General features: G+C 39.3%; 1 protein-coding gene across 1 annotated transcript in view; it reads right to left on the bottom strand.

Annotated features, from left to right (window-relative positions):
• Wdr49 (WD repeat domain 49) overlaps positions 1-19,256 on the bottom strand; it is a 182,175-nt gene that overhangs the window by 124,600 nt on the left and 38,319 nt on the right. The window contains exons 3-4 of the mRNA XM_032896953.1: positions 18,757-18,933; positions 17,774-17,948 (exon numbers count right to left, since the gene is read on the bottom strand). Of these exons, the coding sequence (XP_032752844.1) occupies positions 17,774-17,948; positions 18,757-18,933 (352 nt within the window). The remainder of the gene's footprint in view (positions 1-17,773; positions 17,949-18,756; positions 18,934-19,256) is intronic.

Here is a 19,256-nt window from a genome sequence, read left to right as displayed (position 1 = left end):
ATGTTGAACTAAATGTCTTCGGAATTGATATTGAACACAATTTCAAGACAAAAGGGAAGCCATGATAGAGAGAGGGGGAGAGAGAGAGAGAGAGAGAGAGAGAGAGAGAGAGAGAGAGAGAGAATGAATGAATGAATGAATCTCAAAATGAGAAACCTCTCTGGTACATAGACTAACTCACTGTGAAGAGTTGTAAAACAAAATCAATGTTACTGAAGAAAACCATCCATGTTTGTCTCTTCCTAGCTCATTCTCCATTGTTAATTGCCCTTGCCCTGTTGGCTAATAATGATAATTTCCTGGATCCTTCTCATGTACCCAGGCAGCATGCCCAGAGTTCTTGGTCTATCATAATCTTCATTGTGTAAGTCATTTGAAGCTTGCTAATGAAGAGAGAGACTTTCCCAAACTTGGTTTGTTCCAGGTCATGTTGCTAATTACAGATGTAGACTGAACTGACTGTAAGCTCTACTTTTCTCTTTTATTGTGTTCTCCCTTCCCACTAAGACACACAGCTCCATTCATGTCAGGACCACTTCTGGGATTATTTCTACTACCTGCTACATATCTGTCCTCTGTGGCTTCACTCTGAAAACAAATCCCCACTCAAACTTCAGTCTTCCCTTCCCTTACTCTTTTGTGTTGATACTGACTCTCATTGAGAACCACAGTTCAATATCTTCCCTGAATATCTCCAGCCTTTCGTATCATCCAGTATACATACTTCCTTCTTGTGATAGAAAAAAGAGATGCTGGAAAAAAAAAGTGGCGCAAGCCCTCCTGGTTGCTGCCCTCACAGAGAGCTCAAAAGCAACCACCCACGAGCAAACTTGAGCCACGGGACCACAGGTAAGACCAACTTTTCTGCTCCAAGAGACCTGCCTGGTGGTCTCAGGACACACAGAGGCAAAATTCCTCTGGGACCGGACACTTCAGATATTTAGCTGGAGCCCCAACCTTGCTGGTCCATGCCCGAAGCTCACTGCTCCCAAACGCCTTGGGAGAGAGCACTCACCGCCCAGACAGGTGGGCACTCCTGAGACTGCAGAGCAGGAGACACCAAAAATACTACCCACCCCTGCCCACATCCCTGGCCCAAGAGGAAACTGTATACGGCCTCTGAGAACCGGAAGATAGAGGAACTGGAGTTGCAGGTCTCCCATGCTCCAGACACCATCTGGACATGAAGGGACTGGATCAACAGTTCTCTGCACCCAAATCCCATGGGAGGGAGAGCTAAACCTTCAGAGGGGCATACATGCCTGGGAAGCCAGAATTTCCCACATTTCTGACTCCAGAGGAAAACACCTAATGCCATCTGGGACCCCGGTGCACTGGGGCTCCCAGAAAAGGCAGCACAGGCCCTCCTGGTTGCCACCCTCATGGAGAGCTCAAAAGCAACCACCCAGGAGCAAACTTGACATGCAGCACTACAGGTAAGACCAACTTTTCTGCTCCAAGCGACCTGCCTGGTCGACTCAGGAAACAGGCCCACAGGAACAGCTGAAGACCAGTAGACAGGAAAGACTATGCGCCCGAAAGCAGAACACTCTGTTCCCATAACTGCTTGAAAGAAAACAGGAAAACAGGTCTACAGCACTCCTGACACACAGGCCTATAGGACATTCTAGCCACTGTCAGAAATAGCTGAACAAAGTAACACCAGAGACAATCTGATGGCAGAGGCAAGTGCAGGAACCCAAGCAACAGAAACCAAGACTACATGGCATCATCGGAGCCCAATTCTCCCACCAAAGCAAACAATGAATATCCAAACACACCAGAAAGGCAAGACCTATGTCTTGCTTTTTAAATCTATATTTAAAATCATATTTGATCATTATGATGGAGGACTTCAAGAAAGACATAAAGAACTCCCTTAGAGAAACACAGGAAAAGATAAATGAACAAGTAGAAGCCTATAGAGAGGAATCACAAAAATCCCTGAAGGAATTCCAGAAAAACACAATCAAACAGGTGAAAGAATAAAAAATGGAAATAGAAGTGATAAAGGAAGCACAAAGGGAAACAATCCTGGACATAGAAAACCAAAGGAAGAGACAAGGAGCCACAGATACAAGCATCACCAACAGAATAAAACAGATAGAAGAGAGAATCTCAGGACCGGAAGATTCCATAGAAATCATCGACACAACAGTCAAAGATAATGTAAAACAGAAAAAGCAATTGGTCCAAAACATACAGGAAATCCAGGACTCAATGAGAAAACCAAACCTAAGGATAATAGGCATAGAAGAGAGTGAAGACTCTCAGCTCAAAGGACCAGTAAATATCTTCAACAAAATCATAGAAGAAAACTTCCCTAACCTAAAGAAAGAGATACCCATAAACATAAAAGAAGCCTACAGAACTCCAAATAGATTGGACCAGAAAAGAAACTCCTCCCATCACATAACAGTCAAAACATCAAATGAACAAAACAAAGAAAGAATATTAAAAGCAGTAAGAGGAAAAGGTCAAGTAACATATAAAGGAAGACCTATCAGAATCACACCAGACTTCTCACCAGAGACTATGAAAGCCAGAAGATCCTGGACAGATGTCACACAGACCCTAAGAGAACACAAATGCCAGCCCAGGTTACTGTATCCTGCAAAACTCTCAATTAACATAGATGGGGAAACCAAGATATTCCATGACAAAACCAAATTTACACAATATCTTTCTACAAATCCAGCACTACAATGGATAATAAATGGTAAAGCCCAACATAAGGAGGCAAGCTATACCCTAGAAAAAGCAAGAAACTAATCGTCTTGGCAACAAAACAAAGAGAAGAAAAGTACACAAACATAACCTCACATCCAAATATGAATGTAACAGGAAGCAATAATCACTATTCTCAACATCAATGGTCTCAACTCCCCAATAAAAAGACATAGATTAACAAACTGGATCCACAATGAGGACCCTGCATTCTGCTGCCTACAGGAAACACACCTCAGAGACAAAGACAGACACTACCTCAGAGTGAAAGGCTGGAAAGCAACTTTCCAAGCAAATGGTCGGAAGAAGCGAGGTGGAATAGCCATTCTGATATCGAATAACATCGATTTTCAACTAAAAGTCACCAAAAAATATAAGGAAGGACACTTCATATTCACCAAAGGAAAGATCCACCAAGATGAACTCTCAATCCTAGATATCTATGCTCCAAATACATGGACACCTACATGCATAAAAGAAATCTTACTAAAGCTCAAAACACACATTGCACCTCATACAATAATAGTAGGAGATTTCAGCACCACACTCTCATCAATGGACAGGTCATGGAAACAGAAATTAAACAGAGACATAGACAAACTAAGAGAAGTCAGGAACCAAAATGACTTAACATATATTTATAGAATATTCTATCCTAAAACAAAAGGATATACATTCTTCTCACCACCTCATGGTACTTTCTCCAAAATAGACCACATAATTGGTCATAAAACAGGCCTCAACAGATATAGAAAGATAAAAATAATCCCATACGTTTTATCAGATCACCATGGGCTAAAGCTGGTCTTCAATAACAATAAGGGAAGAACGCCCACATATACGTGGAAGATGAACAATGCTCTACTCAACGATAACCTGGTCAAGGAAGAAATAAAGAAAGAAATTAAAGACTTCTTAGAATTTAATGAAAATGAAGGTACCACATACCCAAACTTATGAGACACAATGAAAGCTGTGCTAAGAGGAAAACTCATAGCGCTGAGTGCCTGCAGAAAGAAACAGGAAAGAGCATATGTCAGCAGCTTGACAGCACACCTAAAAGCTCTAGAACAAAAAGAAGCAAATACACCTAGGAGGAGTAGAAGGCAGGAAATAATCAAACTCAGAGCTGAAATCAACCAAGTAGAAACAAAAGGGACCACAGAAAGAATCAACAGAACCAAAAGTTGGTTCTTTGAGAAAATCAACAAGATAGATAAACCCTTAGCCAGACTAACGAGAGGACACAGAGAGTGTGTCCAAATTAACAAAATCAGAAATGAAAAGGGAGACATAACTACAGATTCAGAGGAAATTCAAAAAATCATCAGATCTTACTATAAAAGCCTATATTCAACAAAATTTGAAAATCTACAGGAAATGGACAATTTCCTAGATAGATACGAGGTATCAAAGTTAAATCAGGAACAGATAAACCAGTTAAACAACCCCATAACTCCTAAGGAAATAGAAGCAGTCATTAAACGTCTCCCAACCAAAAAAAGCCCAGCTCCAGAGGGGTTTAGTGCAGAATTCTATCAGACCTTCATAGAAGACCTCATATCAATACTATCCAAACTATTCCACAAAATTGAAACAGATGGAGCACTACCCAATTCCTTCTATGAAGTCACAATTACTCTTATACCTAAACCACACAAAGACCCAACAAAGAAAGAGAATTTCAGACCAATTTCCCTTATGAATATCGACGCAAAAATACTCAATAAAATTCTGGCAAACCGAATCCAAGAGCACATCAAAACAATCATCCACCATGATCAAGTAGGCTTCATCCCAGGCATGCAGGGATGGTTTAATATACGGAAAACCATCAACGTAATCCATTATATAAACAAACTGAAAGAATAAAACCACATGATCATTTCATTAGATGCTGAGAAAGCATTTGACAAAATTCAACACCCCTTCATGATAAAAGTCCTGGAAAGAATAGGAATTCAAGGCCCATACCTAAACATAGTAAAAGCCATATACAGCAAACCAGTTGCTAACATTAAACTAAATGGAGAGAAACTTGAAGCAGTCCCACTAAAATCAGGGACTAGACAAGGCTGCCCAATCTCTCCCTACTTATTCAATATAGTTCTTGAAGTGGAATAGAATCAAAGACCCAGAAACGAACCCACACACCTATGGTCAATTGAATTTTGACAAAGGAGCCAAATCCATCCAATGGAAAAAAGATAGCATTTTCAGCAAATGGTGCTGGTTCAACTGAAGGTCAACATGTAGAAGAATGCAGATCGATCCATGCTTATCACCCTGTACAAAGCTTAAGTCCAAGTGGATCAAGGACCTCCACATCAATCCAGATACACTCAAACTAATAGATGAAAAAGTCGGGAAGCATCTCGAACACAAGGGCACTGGAGAAAATTTCCTGAACAAAACACCAATGGCTTATGCTCTAAGATCAAGAATCGACAAATGGGATCTCGTAAAACTGCAAAGCTTCTGTAAGGCAAAGGACACTGTGGTTAGGACAAAATGGCAACCAACAGATTGGAAAAAGATCTTTACCAATCCTACAACAGAAAGAGGGCTTATATCCAAAATATACAAAGAACTCCAGAAGTTAGACCGCAGGGAGTCAAATAACCCTATTAAAAATGGAGTTCAGAGCTAAACAAAGAATTCACAGCTGAGGAATGCCGAATGGCTGAGAAACACGTAAAGAAACGTTCTACATCTTTAATCATAAGGGAAATGCAAATCAAAACAACCCTGAGATTTCACCTTACACCAGTGAGAATGGCTAAGATCAAAAACTCACGTGACAGCAAATGCTGGCAAGGATGTGGAGAAAGAGGAACACTCCTCCATTGCTGGTGGGACTGAAAACTGTTACAACCATTCTGGAAATCAGTCTGGAAGTTCCTCAGAAAATTGGACATTGAACTGCCTGAGGACCCAGCTATACCTCTCTTGGGCATATACCCAAAAGTTGCCCCAACATATAACAAAGACACATGCTCCATTATGTTCATAGCAGCCTTATTTATAATAGCCAAAATCTGTAAAGAACGCAGATGCCCTTCAACAGAGGAATGGATACAGAAAATGTGGTACATCTACACAATGGAATATTACTCAGCTATCAAAAACAATGACTTTATGAAATTCATAGGCAAATGGATGGAACTGGAAAATATCATCCTGAGTGAGGTAACCCAATCACAGAAAAACACACATGGTATGCACTCATTGATAAGAGGCTATTAGCCCAAATGCTTGAATTGCCCTAGATGCACAGAACACATGTAACTCAAGAGGGATGACCAAAATGTGAATGCTTCACTCCTTCTTTCAAAGGGGAACAAGAAAATCCTTGGGAGGGAATAGGGAGGCAAAGTTTAGACCAGAGGCAGAAGGAACACCCATTCAGAGCCTGCCCCACATGTGGCCCATACACATACAGTCACCCAATTAAATAAGATGGATGAAGCAAAGAAGTGCAGGCCGACAGGAACCGGATGTAGATCTCTGCTGAGAGACACACCCAGAATACAGCAAATACATAGGCGAATGCCAGCAGCAAACCACTGAACTGAGAACGGGACCCCCGTTGAAGGAATCAGAGAAAGGACTGGAAGAACTTGAAAGGGCTTGAGACCCCATATGAAGAGCACCAGTGGTAGGGGAAGCCCTTGGTCCTGCCAAGACTGAACCCCCAGTGAACGTGATTGTTGGGGGGAGGATGGTAGTTGGAGGAGGATGGGAAGGGGCAACCCATATAGAAGGGGAGAGGGAGGGGTTTGGGAGATGTTGGCCTGGAAACCGGGAAGGGGAATAACAATCGAAATGTAAATAGGAAATACTCAAGTTAATAAAGGTAAAAAACAAAACAATACAAAACAAAAGAAAGAAAAAAAAGAAAAAAGAGATGCTGACAGAGAGAGGGAAGAAAGCAGGGATAGAGGACGAGAGAAGGAGGTCTAAAGGAATAAGCTGTAAGTGAACACTTTGAGTTTCCTTAGAGAAAAGTTCATTTCGGGGATATTTCACCTGCTGTATGATGGTAATATTCTGGATATAACAAAGTATAAATTCTCCAGGTGTAAAGTACCATTCAGGGACTCACTGAATACATTTCTTTTGTTTATAGAAAATACTAAAGATTACTATTGTTTGGCACTCAAAATCTATATTGTATGATCTAACGGATAAAACCTTGTACAATAACCATATCATCAACTCCACAGAAATTTCATAATATGATTATAATAGAATAAAAACAAAATATTCCTTTCAAGAAAATGTCTTTATTATGCCCAATTATCATCTTTGTCTTGGGGGATTTGAAAAACACGGTACTTTATCCTGCTCTAGTGTTCAAATTATTGTCCTGAAATTTGAATCTGCAGCTTAGCAGCTGACATTTATGGGTCTGCCAGCTTAAATACTGGAGCTTCAACAATTCATAGTTTATATATAAATCAAGATACAACTTGTTTTTCATCTGTGGAATGGTGGATCTCCTGATAATTCATGAGTGAAAGATGCGAGAAGAGGCACTTCTTTAAAACTAAATTATTTGAAAAACTGATTCCCTCATTTCCTTATAGTAAGGAAATCACATAGCATAATAAATTATGCTAGACACCCACAGCCAAACAGTGGATGGAGCTTGGGGACTCTTAAGGAAGAATAAGAGGAAGGATTGCAGTCCCTATCAAGATAGGAACTCCACAGGAAGACCAGCAGAGTCAACTAACGTGGACCCTTGATTCCTAGAGACAGAACCACCAACCAAAGAATATACATAAGCTGGACCTAGGCTTCCCTGTGCATATCTAGCAGTAGTACAGCTTCATCTTCATGTGGGTCCTCAACACCTGGAGCCCAAGATATCCCAGAAGGTGTTTCCTGTATGTGGGATATGCTCTTCTAGTCGGGTCGCCTTGTCTGACCTCAGTGGAAGAGGAAGCATCTAGCCTCCCAAGGACTTAGAGTGACAGGATAGAGGAATATTACACAGAATGAACCCCAGGCATTCGCAGGAGAAGGGGAGGGAGAGATGGGGGAAGGATTGTGTGAAAGGGTAACCTGGAGAGGAGCAATGAGTGGGATGTTAAGTGAATAAGCTAAAAGTATTTATAAATTAAATTTTCAATCTCTCTAGAACATTAAGCTGTAGAGGAGTGTAGGTTTTCATGTTTCCAAGAAGTTTGAGGATTAGAAGAAAAAAATAACTGAATTTTCTTACATTTTAAGAATAAAGGCAAATTGAATATATTGGTTCAGTAAGATGACTTTTGACACTTCTACTTTTTTGCTACACATGGATTTAAAAGGACATTAAAGTTTTTTTTCTTTGATGTTTAGGCCCTCTCTGTATTTCTTTACCTCTGCCTCCATATCTCTCTCTCTCTCTCTCTCTCTCTCTCTCTCTCTCTCTCTCTCTCTCTCTCTCTCTCTCTCTCTGTGTGTGTGTGTGTGTGTGTGTGTGTGTGTGTGTGTGTGTGTGTGTCTATGTATGTGTATAGTTTGGGTGAGAGGGAATGGGGGAGTTCTAAAAGGAGCTGGAGAAAAAAATTTACAATTTTATTTCAATTAAAATACAATTTTATTTCAATTAAAAAATATTTTAAAAAATTAAAGACAAAATAGAAAGGCATTAAAGGGACTTGCTGTTCATTGATTCTTGTCCTCATATTTACTCTCAAAATGAAACGATTAGTTAATGGGAGAAGAGATTTGAAAATGAAAGCAATACCCAAAAGTGAGGTGATAATGTGTGACATGTATTTAAAGTAACCAGGAGCACTTGGAACAGATCCAGGACTAGTAGGGAAGCCTGGGTCATTTATAAGTAGAGATAATTCTTACAGGGTTTAGGCATTCAGTCTTAGTCCTGGGAGAAAGCACACTGGTTTTTTTTTCTGTCAATTTAAAGATTTTCTTTAAAAAGAGGTATTCGGCTTCTTGTTATACCTTGGAATCCTATTCCATCAGCTTTTCCATCCAAGCAACAGTCACATCAAAGAGTAAAGACACAAATGTCTACTTGGCCCTTAAAAATCAAAATATGTTTTTAAAACAAAGTCGTCAACACTGCTAAGTATATTTTTAAAAGAGCACACAATTTTTCTGACGTGCAGAATGTCAGGCAGACATGTATGTATAATACAAGCAGGCTGCAGGAGGAGGATCCTTCCTTTAGGGTCACCATCTCATAGCTAATTTCAACTGCCTTAAACACAGCCTGACTCTCAGCAAGACAGCAGGGTCAAGCTCCTCCTTCAACTGGAGGGATCATTTCCATTCTGGGAATCAGAGCAGCACAAGTCCTAGATCCAGCTTCTCTTGCCAGAGAATTAATCCCCATCAATTATAAAGACTCCCTGAGGAAAAGCAACCTGGTGTCTGTGTTTAAGTTCTTCGCACCAGCTCTATTAATTACTGCAACAATGAGTGATATTGTTATCTTCATAAGCTGTTTCTATCTCCTGTGTGTGACCAAACGAAGTTGAAGAATATATTTTCCTGTGATAAAAGGCCATCCTTTTTGTTTTACCAATATTTCTTCCAACCTGCATCTTTTAGGCAAGAAAAACCATTAACTGACAGCCCAAACACTTTTTGTTTGTTTGCTTGTTTGTTTGTTTGCAGGCAAGATCTTGCTCTGTGGCACAAGATGAACTTGAACATTCTGTACAGCCCGGGATAACCTCAGACTTACAATACCCTTTCAGAAAATGGATTCTAGAATTAAAGACATGTTCTACTACACCTGGCTAGTATTTCTTCAATTGCAACAATCCCAGACAGTAACTTCAAAAACATGCCCCACAGAAGACCATTCCTTAAAAGGAAATTCTCTGAGATTCAACACAGTCTTTCTACTACTGCTCCAAATATCTCCATTCATTCTGCGGTCACTTCAGGGTATAATTATTTTTCCTGTTAAGCTATGATATAGACCCAATTACACAAGATGAAAACATTTTTAAAATTTTAATAAGTCTGAAATTTAAGTCCTAGTGAAAGCATATGTAAAGACACTTATAACTGAAACCAAGTTTCCTCTGGCATTCATAAGAACTGATATTTTACCTTTAGATTTGCTAAAAATATATTCTAATATTTGTTTTTCTTTCCTCACGTGTACATTCTCTTACACTCAGAAGAAGAGGGCCAAATATACGCTTGAGGAACTGGAAGAAGATCTATTGGTGCTGCTGAAGTGCAACAGATATCAAACCCAAGGAGCCATCACTTGGCGGCCTCTAGAAGAGCCGGTCTTGGGAATCAGAGATCATAGTTCTCTGAAACCTCGCTGATCTACAATTTGCTTTATCGTCTATTTTTCCTTGCTTTCACTTCATTTCCCTCTTTCTCCATTCTTCACACTAGGACAATTGAACTTCAAACCACTGAAAGTTATAGTTAAGCTGGTACCAGTTGCTACATCTCAGAAGATCTGTATTTTATTGGCTAAGAGTCAAATAGTTCCATGTTCAGAGGCAGGTGAATTTTAAACTTAGAAACTAAATAGGGAAAGAATTTTTAAATTATTTATCTGTGCATGTGTGCGTGTGGACGCACACTCATATGTGTGAAAAAATTTTTGTGCCTAGGTGTATGAGATAAATTCTGTGTCTATACTGTGAGATAGTGTGTGTGTGTGTGTGTGTGTGTGTGTGTGTGTGTGTGTGCTTGTGTGTGTGTGTACTCATACCCGCATGAACTAGAGCCTCATGCATGTTAGGTAACTCCTCCTACCACTTTGCTATGTACCCATCCCTCTTTTTTCAATTTAATTTTGAGATAAAGTCTCGGAAAGCTTCCAATCTACCTTTAAGTTCACTCTGGAGCTCAGGTGGTCATGATTCATTTCCCTGAGTAGCTGTAGATGGATTTGAATATACACATACCTATATTTAGACACAGAGATAAGAATATAGGTAATTAGGTAGATGATAGATAGATGGACAGATAGATGATAGATAGATAGATAGATAGATAGATAGATAGATAGATAGATAGATAGATAAGATAGATATTTGATGCTTAGTATTGATCATCAACTAACCTAGACTACTTGCCGATGGCCAAATCCATGAGTCATTAAACCAAGATTGATTACTATGTGGGCCTGTGAGGAATTTTCTTTATTATCTGAATTGAAAGGGAAATACCCACCCTTAATATGGATGATAACTAGATATATATATAAAAAAGAAAATTTCAGGAAAGCCTTCTTGTTTTTCATGTTTTTGTTTGCCACTATGTGCCACTGTGAGTTCCTCTACCTGTTGGCAAGTTTGTCTCATCTGTTGCTGCCATTATACTGCCATCTGTCAGGGACATGGGAACCCTGGTGTAAAGACCACCATCTCTCTAGGAATCCTCTGTACTAGCCTGAAGCTGTTGAAGCGTTTGACTTCCTGTATCAGTCCACTAACAATATTCAGTCCCTTCAGTGTGAAAATAGCTATTATTGGATAGACATTTATATAGATTCATATTATGTCCCTCTCAATATATTATTTATGTATACACATTCTTTCGATACTATTTCTTTAGAGAACCCATATACATATATACATATATATAATTATATATATTATAATATATAATACATATATCATTATACACATAGGTGCATGCACATACAGATGCATAAAATTTTCCTGTAGCTCATTCCAAGTTGATTTGGGGAGATAGAATCTTACATAAGATTTGTTAGGTCATAGATACAATCTCCTCTGACTTCCACACCCTTTATTAACAGCTGAGAATGATATGGTAAAAATATGATGAGAAATAAATTTACCCTAACCTAAAGAACAATCACAAATAGCAAACAAAAAGACAAATGACTCATGTATAGGTCCCTGTGTTATTAACATTGATTTTAAAAGGTCTAAATGAAATTGAGGAAGAATTTGGAGTAGATCTTCTTTTCCCCCTTCTTTTTAAATTGGGTATTTTCTTTATTTGCATTTCAAATGTTATCCCCTTTCCTGATTTCTCCTCTGGAGTTTCCCTATCCCTTTCCCCCTCCCCCTGCCTCTATGAGGCTTATCCATCCACCCACCACACCCATCTCGCTGCCCTTACTTTCTATGTGGTGGCATTGAGCCTTCACAAGGCGAAGGGCCTATCCTCTCAATGATGCCCAATAAAGCCATCCTCTGCTATACATGTGGCTGGAGCCATAGGCACTTCCATGTATAATTTTTAGTTAGTGGTTTAGTCCCTGGGAGCTCTGGGCGGGGGGGGGGTCTGGTTGAGTGACATTGTTGTTCTTCCTATGGGGTTGAAAACCCCTTCAGCTGCTTCAGTCCTTTCTCTAACTCCTCCATTATAGACCCAGTTCGCTGTTCAATGGTTGTCTTTGAGCACCGCCTCTGTATTTGTCAGGCTTTGGCACAGGCTCTCAGGAGACAGCTATATCAGGCTCCTGTCATCATGCACTTCTTGGCAACCACAATATTGTCTGTGGGATGGATCCCTGGGTGGGGCTGTCTCTGGATGATCTTTCCCTCAGTCTCTGCTCCACACTTTGGTTCTGTATTTCCTCCTGTGAATATTTTTTCCCCCTTCCAAGAAGATTTTGGAGTAAATCTTAAATAGGAAGAAGATGTTTGAACATCATTCATCTGCAGAAACTCTTACTTGATATAATTTCAACCTTTTCAAAAGGCTCATGCTACTTCTCCTTGTTTATCTATATTACTATAAAGTATTGGAACATAAGTAATAGACTAAATTTCAAAAAATACACTAGTGTAGATTTCAAAATATACTGCTTTGTGTCTATAATTTATTCTTCCACTTATGTGTGGGCATATAGAACTTAATTCAAAAGTAGTTTGTATAGCTTCTTTCAGTTCATGTCCAGTACATTGATCCTTATTTTGTTTTTACCAAAGTTTGACAATAATTTTGTGATTGTCACAATAGGAGATAACATCCAGTTTTATTTTTCCCAAAAAATATTCTATAAAACTAGAGGATGGTACTAAATATATGATTTATACTTTTAAAAAAATCACAATTATACTGTCACTTGTATAGATCTTGATTTGGGGCCACATATTACCAGATCAGCATGAGATCTAAAAATCATAAAGCTGCCTAAAAAGCCAACAGTTAGTGCCCTTAACCATCCATTTTTAAACTATGTTAAAAGTTGACCAGTAATATTAATTTCATTATATTTTCTCGTCAATGAGATTGCTAATTTCTGTTCTTGTTCTTATTTGTATTCTATCCTTCATTAATAATAAATAATTTTTAAAAATAAAATTTCATTCTTATTTTTTGCTGTTTTTCTAATTCCCTTTTTGTTTTCAATTAATTTATTCACCGTACATCCCAATTACAGCTCCTCACTCTTCCAGGACTCCCCCTTCAACCAGCCCTCATACCCATTCCTCAATCTCCTTTTCTTCTGAAAAGGCAGAGGTCTCAATGGGTACTATCCCACTATGCACATCAGGTCACCAAAGGACTGATTATATCCTATAGGCAAGACAAGACAACTCAGAGCAACAGGATCCACAGGCAAGCAACAGGGTCAGGGCCAGACCCTGCTTCAGTTGTTGGGGTACCCACATGAAGACTAAGCTGAATATCTGCTACTTTCGTGTGGTAGAGACTAGGTTCTGCCTACCAGAAGTATAAGGACAAAGAAGGAACAGAGACTGCAGGATAGCTAACAAGTGACCTTCCCAACATGAGACCCATCTCATGGGCAAGTGCCAATCCCTGACACTATTAATGATACTCTGTTATGCTTTCACAGGAACCTAGCATAATAATCCTTTGAGAGGCACCACACAGAAGCTGAGTGAAACAGATGCCAAGAGCCATAGTCAAACATTATACAGAGCTCAGAGAGTCTTGTGGCAGAGGTTGGGAAGGATTGAAAGATACAGAGGAGATAAGAACTCAACAGGAAGGTCAACAGAGTCAGCTAACATGGATCTTTTGGAGCTTCCAAAGTAGTAGTGATTTCTATTATTTAAAGTAAATTTTCACTAATGTAGTAATTTCAACATATTAAAATCACCATAATCCTTAAGATTTTTACAGTACAGATATTGTGCACTTAGCTCTTTAATCATCAAGTTCATTTTTTTTTTAGAATTAAAGTATATTATGGAAACTGGTAACTCATTAATGATTTCGCTTTAAGAAAATGCTAGCACTCTAGACACTGAGTTATAAAATAATCCTATTACATAGAGCTGCTACTCATGCATTCTAGACAGGAAGAACTCATACATTATATCAAGAGGGAGAGAGGAAGGAGGAAAATTATGGAAGGAGGGAAGAAGAGGGGGGAAGAGAGGAAGGGCAAATACGGGGACAAACAGAAAAACAGAGAGAACTTTATAATTTGGAGGCAGAGGAAGAAGAATCATATGTCCAATATCAGCTTGTGCTGTATAATAAAACTTCCTCTAAAGAAAGAAGCAAAGGAAAAAAATGTGAATTTAGAGTGATCTTTCTGATAAAACAAATCTTCAAAAATGTAAAATATGCATAGATAATTCAATTGTCAGTCAGTCTGCATGAAGAAGAATGCAAATTGGTCCATTTTCATCTCCTTGTATAAAGCTCAAGTCCAAGGGGATCCAGGACCTCCACATAAAACAAGTTATGTTGAATCTAGTAGAATGAAAAATGGGAAAGAGCCTTGAACACATCACCACAGGGGAAAATTTCCTCAACAGAAGGCCAGTGACTCTGGCTCTAAGATCAACAATTGACAAATGGGATCTCATAAAATTGAAAAGCGTCTGTAACTTGGGCATGCCGATACAATTGGGCTAATATCTACTTATCAGTGAGAGCATATCATGTGTGTTCTTCATGAAGTTATTGTTTTTAATAGCTGAGTAGTGTAAATGTACCACATTTTCTGTGTCCATTCCTCTGTTGAAGGACATCTGGGTTCTTTCCAGCTTTTGGCAATTATAAATAAGGCTGCTATGAACATAATGGAGCATGTGTCCTTGTTATATGTTGGAGCATCTTTTGGAACAGAGACTGAAAGAAAGGACATCCAGAGACTGCCCCGCCTGGGGATCCATCCCACATACAGTCACTAAATCCAGACACTATTGCAGATGACAAGAAATGCATGCTGACAGGAGCCTGATGTATCTGTCACTTGACAGACTCTGCCATAGCCTGACAAATACAGAAGCAGATGCTCACAGTCAAACATTAGATTGAGAATGGGGTCCCCAATGTATGAGTTAGGGAAAGAATTGAAGGAGCTGAAGGAGTTTGCAACCCCATAGGAAGAACAACAATATCAACCAACCAGATACTTTACAGCTCCAAGGAACTAAAGCACCAAAAGAGTACACATGAAGTGACTGATGGCTCCAGCTGCATGTATAGCAAAGGATAGGGAAAGGGAAGGAGAGGCCCTTGGTCCTGTGAAGGCTAGATGCCACAGTGTAGGGAAATGCCAGGGCAGGAAGGCAGGAGGGAGTAGGTGGGTGGGTGGGTGAGCACCCTCATAGAAGCAGGGGGAGGGGGATGGATAGGGGTAACTAAGGGGAAACCAGGAAAAGGGATAACATTTGAAATGTAAATAAAGAAAATACCCAATAAAAGAAAAAAATACTAACAAAAAAGAAAAAAGAAAAGAAAAGCTTCTGCAAGGCAAAGGACACTGTCAAACAGTGCAGACAAAGTGACAACCAACAGATTGGGAAAAGATCTTTACCAAAAGAGGGCTAACAACCAAAATATACAAATAACTCAAGAAGGTGGACTCCAGAGTACCAAGTAATCATATTAAAAATGGGGTATAGAGTTAAGCAAAGAATTCTCAACTGGGGAATCTCAAAAGGCCGAGAAGGACCTAAAGAAATGTTCAATATCCTAAGTCATCAAGGCCATGCAAATCAAAACGACTCTGAAATTTCACGTCACACCAGTCAGAATGACTAAGATCAAAAGCTCAGGCAATACCAGATGCTGGTGAGGATGTGAAAAAAAAGGAACACTCCTTCATTGCTAGTGGGATTGCAAGCTAGTACAATCACTTTGAAAATCAATCTGGCTGTTCCTGAGAACACTGGAAATAGTTCTACCTGAAGATCCAGCTATACCACTACTGGGCATATACCCAAAAGATGCTCCAATATATATCAAGGACACATGCTCCATTATGTTCATAGCAACCTTATTTATAAGAGCCCAAAGCTTGAAGCAACCCAGATGTCCCTCAGGGGAAGGATGGATAAAGGAAATATGGTACATTTACACAATGGTGTACTACTTAGGTATTAGAAACAATGACTTCATGAATTTTGTATGCAAATGGATGGAACTAGTATATCATCCTGAGTGAGGTAACCCAGACCCAAAAGAAACACATGGTATGTGCTCACTAATAAGTGAATATTAGGCCAAAAGCTCAGAATGCCAATGATACAACTCAGAGATCATATGAAACTAAAGAAGAAGAAGACCAAAGTGTGGATGCTTCAATCCTACTTAGAAAAGGGAACCAAATATCATGGGAGGTAAGTAGAGGGAGGGACCAGAGAGAGAGAGAGAGAGAGAGAGAGAGAGAGAGAGAGAGAGAGACAGACAGACAGACAGACAGACAGAGACAGACAGAGACAGAGACACACACAGAGAGGGGGGGGAAGGGAATAGACAGGAGGTATGGGAAGAGACAGGAGAAATGTGTGAAGGGTCAGGGGGAATGAATAGAAATACGTAGCACTGGGCGTGGGAAACTGTAAAACCACTAGAAAGTCCTAGATACCAGGGAAGCAAGAGGTTCCCAGGACTCAGTGGGGATGACATTAGACAAAATTCTCAACAGAGGGGAGAGAGAACCTGAAGAGACCACTTCTAGTAGAAAGGCATAACCCCCATTAGAGAGATGGGGCTACCCACCCATCTCAAAATTTTTAACCCAAAATTATTCTTGTCTAAAGGAAACATAAGGACAAAAATAGAGCATAAACTGAAGGAAAGGCCATCCAAAGACTACCCCACCTTGTGATCTGTCCCATCTGCAGACACCAAACCTTGACACTATTTCTGATGCCAAGAAGTGCTCCCAGACAAGATCCTAGTGTAGTTGTCATAGGAGAGTCTCCTCCTGCATCTGACTAAGACAGATACAGATACAACCAACTATCTGAGTGAGTTCTGGGACCGCAATGGAAGAGTTAGAAGAAGGACTAAAGGAAGTGAAATGAATTGCAATCCCATAGGAAAAACAGTATCAACTAACTGGACCACTCAGAGCTCCCAAGGACTATACCGCCAACCAGAGTACACATGAATGGGTCCATGCCTCCAGCTGCAATGTAGCTGAGGATGGCCTTACCTGTCATCAATGCCCTTAGTCCTGTGGAGGCATATTGCCCCAGAATAGGGGAATGCAAGATGGGTGAGGTGGGAGTGAGTGGGTGGGTGGGGAGCATCCTCTTAGAGGCAAATGTGTAGGAGGATTGGCTTGGGGGGGCAGTTGCTGCAGAGAGGAGACTGGGAAGGGGGACAACATTTGAAATGTAAATAAATAAAATAATCAATTAATAAATATACGAAACAGAGTGTCAGTAAAATTAATTAAAAACAAAGTAGAAAGAAAATTACATTGTGAATGCAGCACTAATATTTCTCATAAACACACACACACACACACACACACAGCATACACACACACACAAAGAAGCACTTTTGAGGAATTCCTTAATTCTTTCACTAGACACTGTGTGAATGACTGACACAGGCTAGTATCAGAGTGAACTTGAAGCTCAATAGATATTATGACAATTATCTTTTGTCTTCTAAGACTTCTGAGTGCATAGTTCACCTGAATTAATTGAATGAAACATACATTTTAGAAGAAAACGAAGTAATTCCAGCCAACACTCAGGGGATAAAGTGAATCTATTCCAAAACCTCCAGAGAACCAATTATTGGTTTCCAGATTTAAACATTCTGTGGGTAAAACTTTAATTAAAAAAATAAATGTAGAAGGTGAAAATGGCTCTTTCCTCCTGCTACCATTCAAACTCTGTACCTTGCCTGACCCAGTCTCCATGATGAGTTGTGTGCTGTAACACGTGACAACACTTGTGACATCCAGAGACCAGCTCTGCCCAGTCGATGGTCATGGTGGCTTCTTCATCATCACATGCATTAGCAGGCCGTTCAAAGAGGGAAATTACTGCTGCTGTGAAAGCAATTGCTTGAACCTTGGGTCATAAAACGAGAAACAAACACAGGCAGAGTAAGTGTTGTTCAACAGTTCTATGTACCCCAAGATTAACAAGGAATGGTTCATGAGTGAGGAAGATTTTCTTCAGTATTACTTAAAGTATATAATCAGTGACAGTAGGAGAACCACCATACAGTTCACAGAGTGGTTTCCAAGCATTACCTTTTATTTTAATAAGGACTTGTCATTAAAAACGGGAAGAATAGAAGCTTTCACAGCCATGAAAGAGAATTGATTCCTCAAGCCTTTTCACTGTCTGGCACACTCCAGTGTCATTGAGTAAGTAATGACTTCTTTCATTAAAGATCACTTTGATAGGAGGAGAAATGACTGTATCCAGTGTCACAGGTTCAATTTTACTGTCTTTCATATCCCTATTCCTTTGTTAAGTGATACAAAATATGAATACTCTCTTATCTCTCTGATAGTGGAAATCCCACAAATCAAAACAATTAATTTGAAAGGCCAGTGAGAAGTAAGTTCATACATTCATGGTAAATATTTACTAAGATTGGGATCAAATGTATTAAACATTTTATAATGTTACATTTTTTCAGTTTTTAAATTAAAAATATAACTACACACAGAACAGGAGACCATAATGAAGGTATAAACTTCAAAGCAAATGGTGGAATTGTGTTAGAACCCATGTCTTCCATGTTCAATTAGAATAGCCTGAAAATTTACAACATAGACAGTTATACTCAAGGCATTTGAATTTTTACTTTGAGCTACAGTTTGAAGATGATATCCTTATTGCGCACTCATATCTTCCTTTTACTTACCCTTCCGGTTATATCCCCAAATGAAAGGATGGAGTCTTTTGGATCAATAGGATCGTACCAATAATCCATGCACATGGGAGCTCCTCGAAGGCCTTGGAGTTTGTATTGACAAGGAAACTCTTCTTTGGATAGTAGATCATAGAAACAAATCTCTTTGCTTGTAAAAGCTACTGCTATCTAGAGTAGCCAAATAGAAAATCAAAGGATATTAGTGGTGGATATAGTGAAGTTGATATACAAAGCAAGCATACACATCAAATTTCTCAATGAGACATAGTTCTCTGAGAGCCCTTATCAGTGTTAAAAATGTATGCATAGCAGAACAAATTCTAGCACTGGACTCTAGCCAAAAATAAATAAATAAATAAATAAATAAATAAATAAATCCAAAACAAAGCATTTTAATTACCAAAGTCATTTGAGCACCCTTTCTTTCATATTTTAATCCTACATCCACCACCATCCTTCACCTCTAAGAACACTGTCAATTAATTATACAA

Source organism: Rattus rattus, chromosome 3 (genome assembly GCF_011064425.1).
Source record: "Rattus rattus isolate New Zealand chromosome 3, Rrattus_CSIRO_v1, whole genome shotgun sequence".
NCBI classification, from domain to species: Eukaryota; Metazoa; Chordata; class Mammalia; order Rodentia; family Muridae; genus Rattus; species Rattus rattus.
This window is presented reverse-complemented; position numbering and strand designations above follow the sequence as displayed.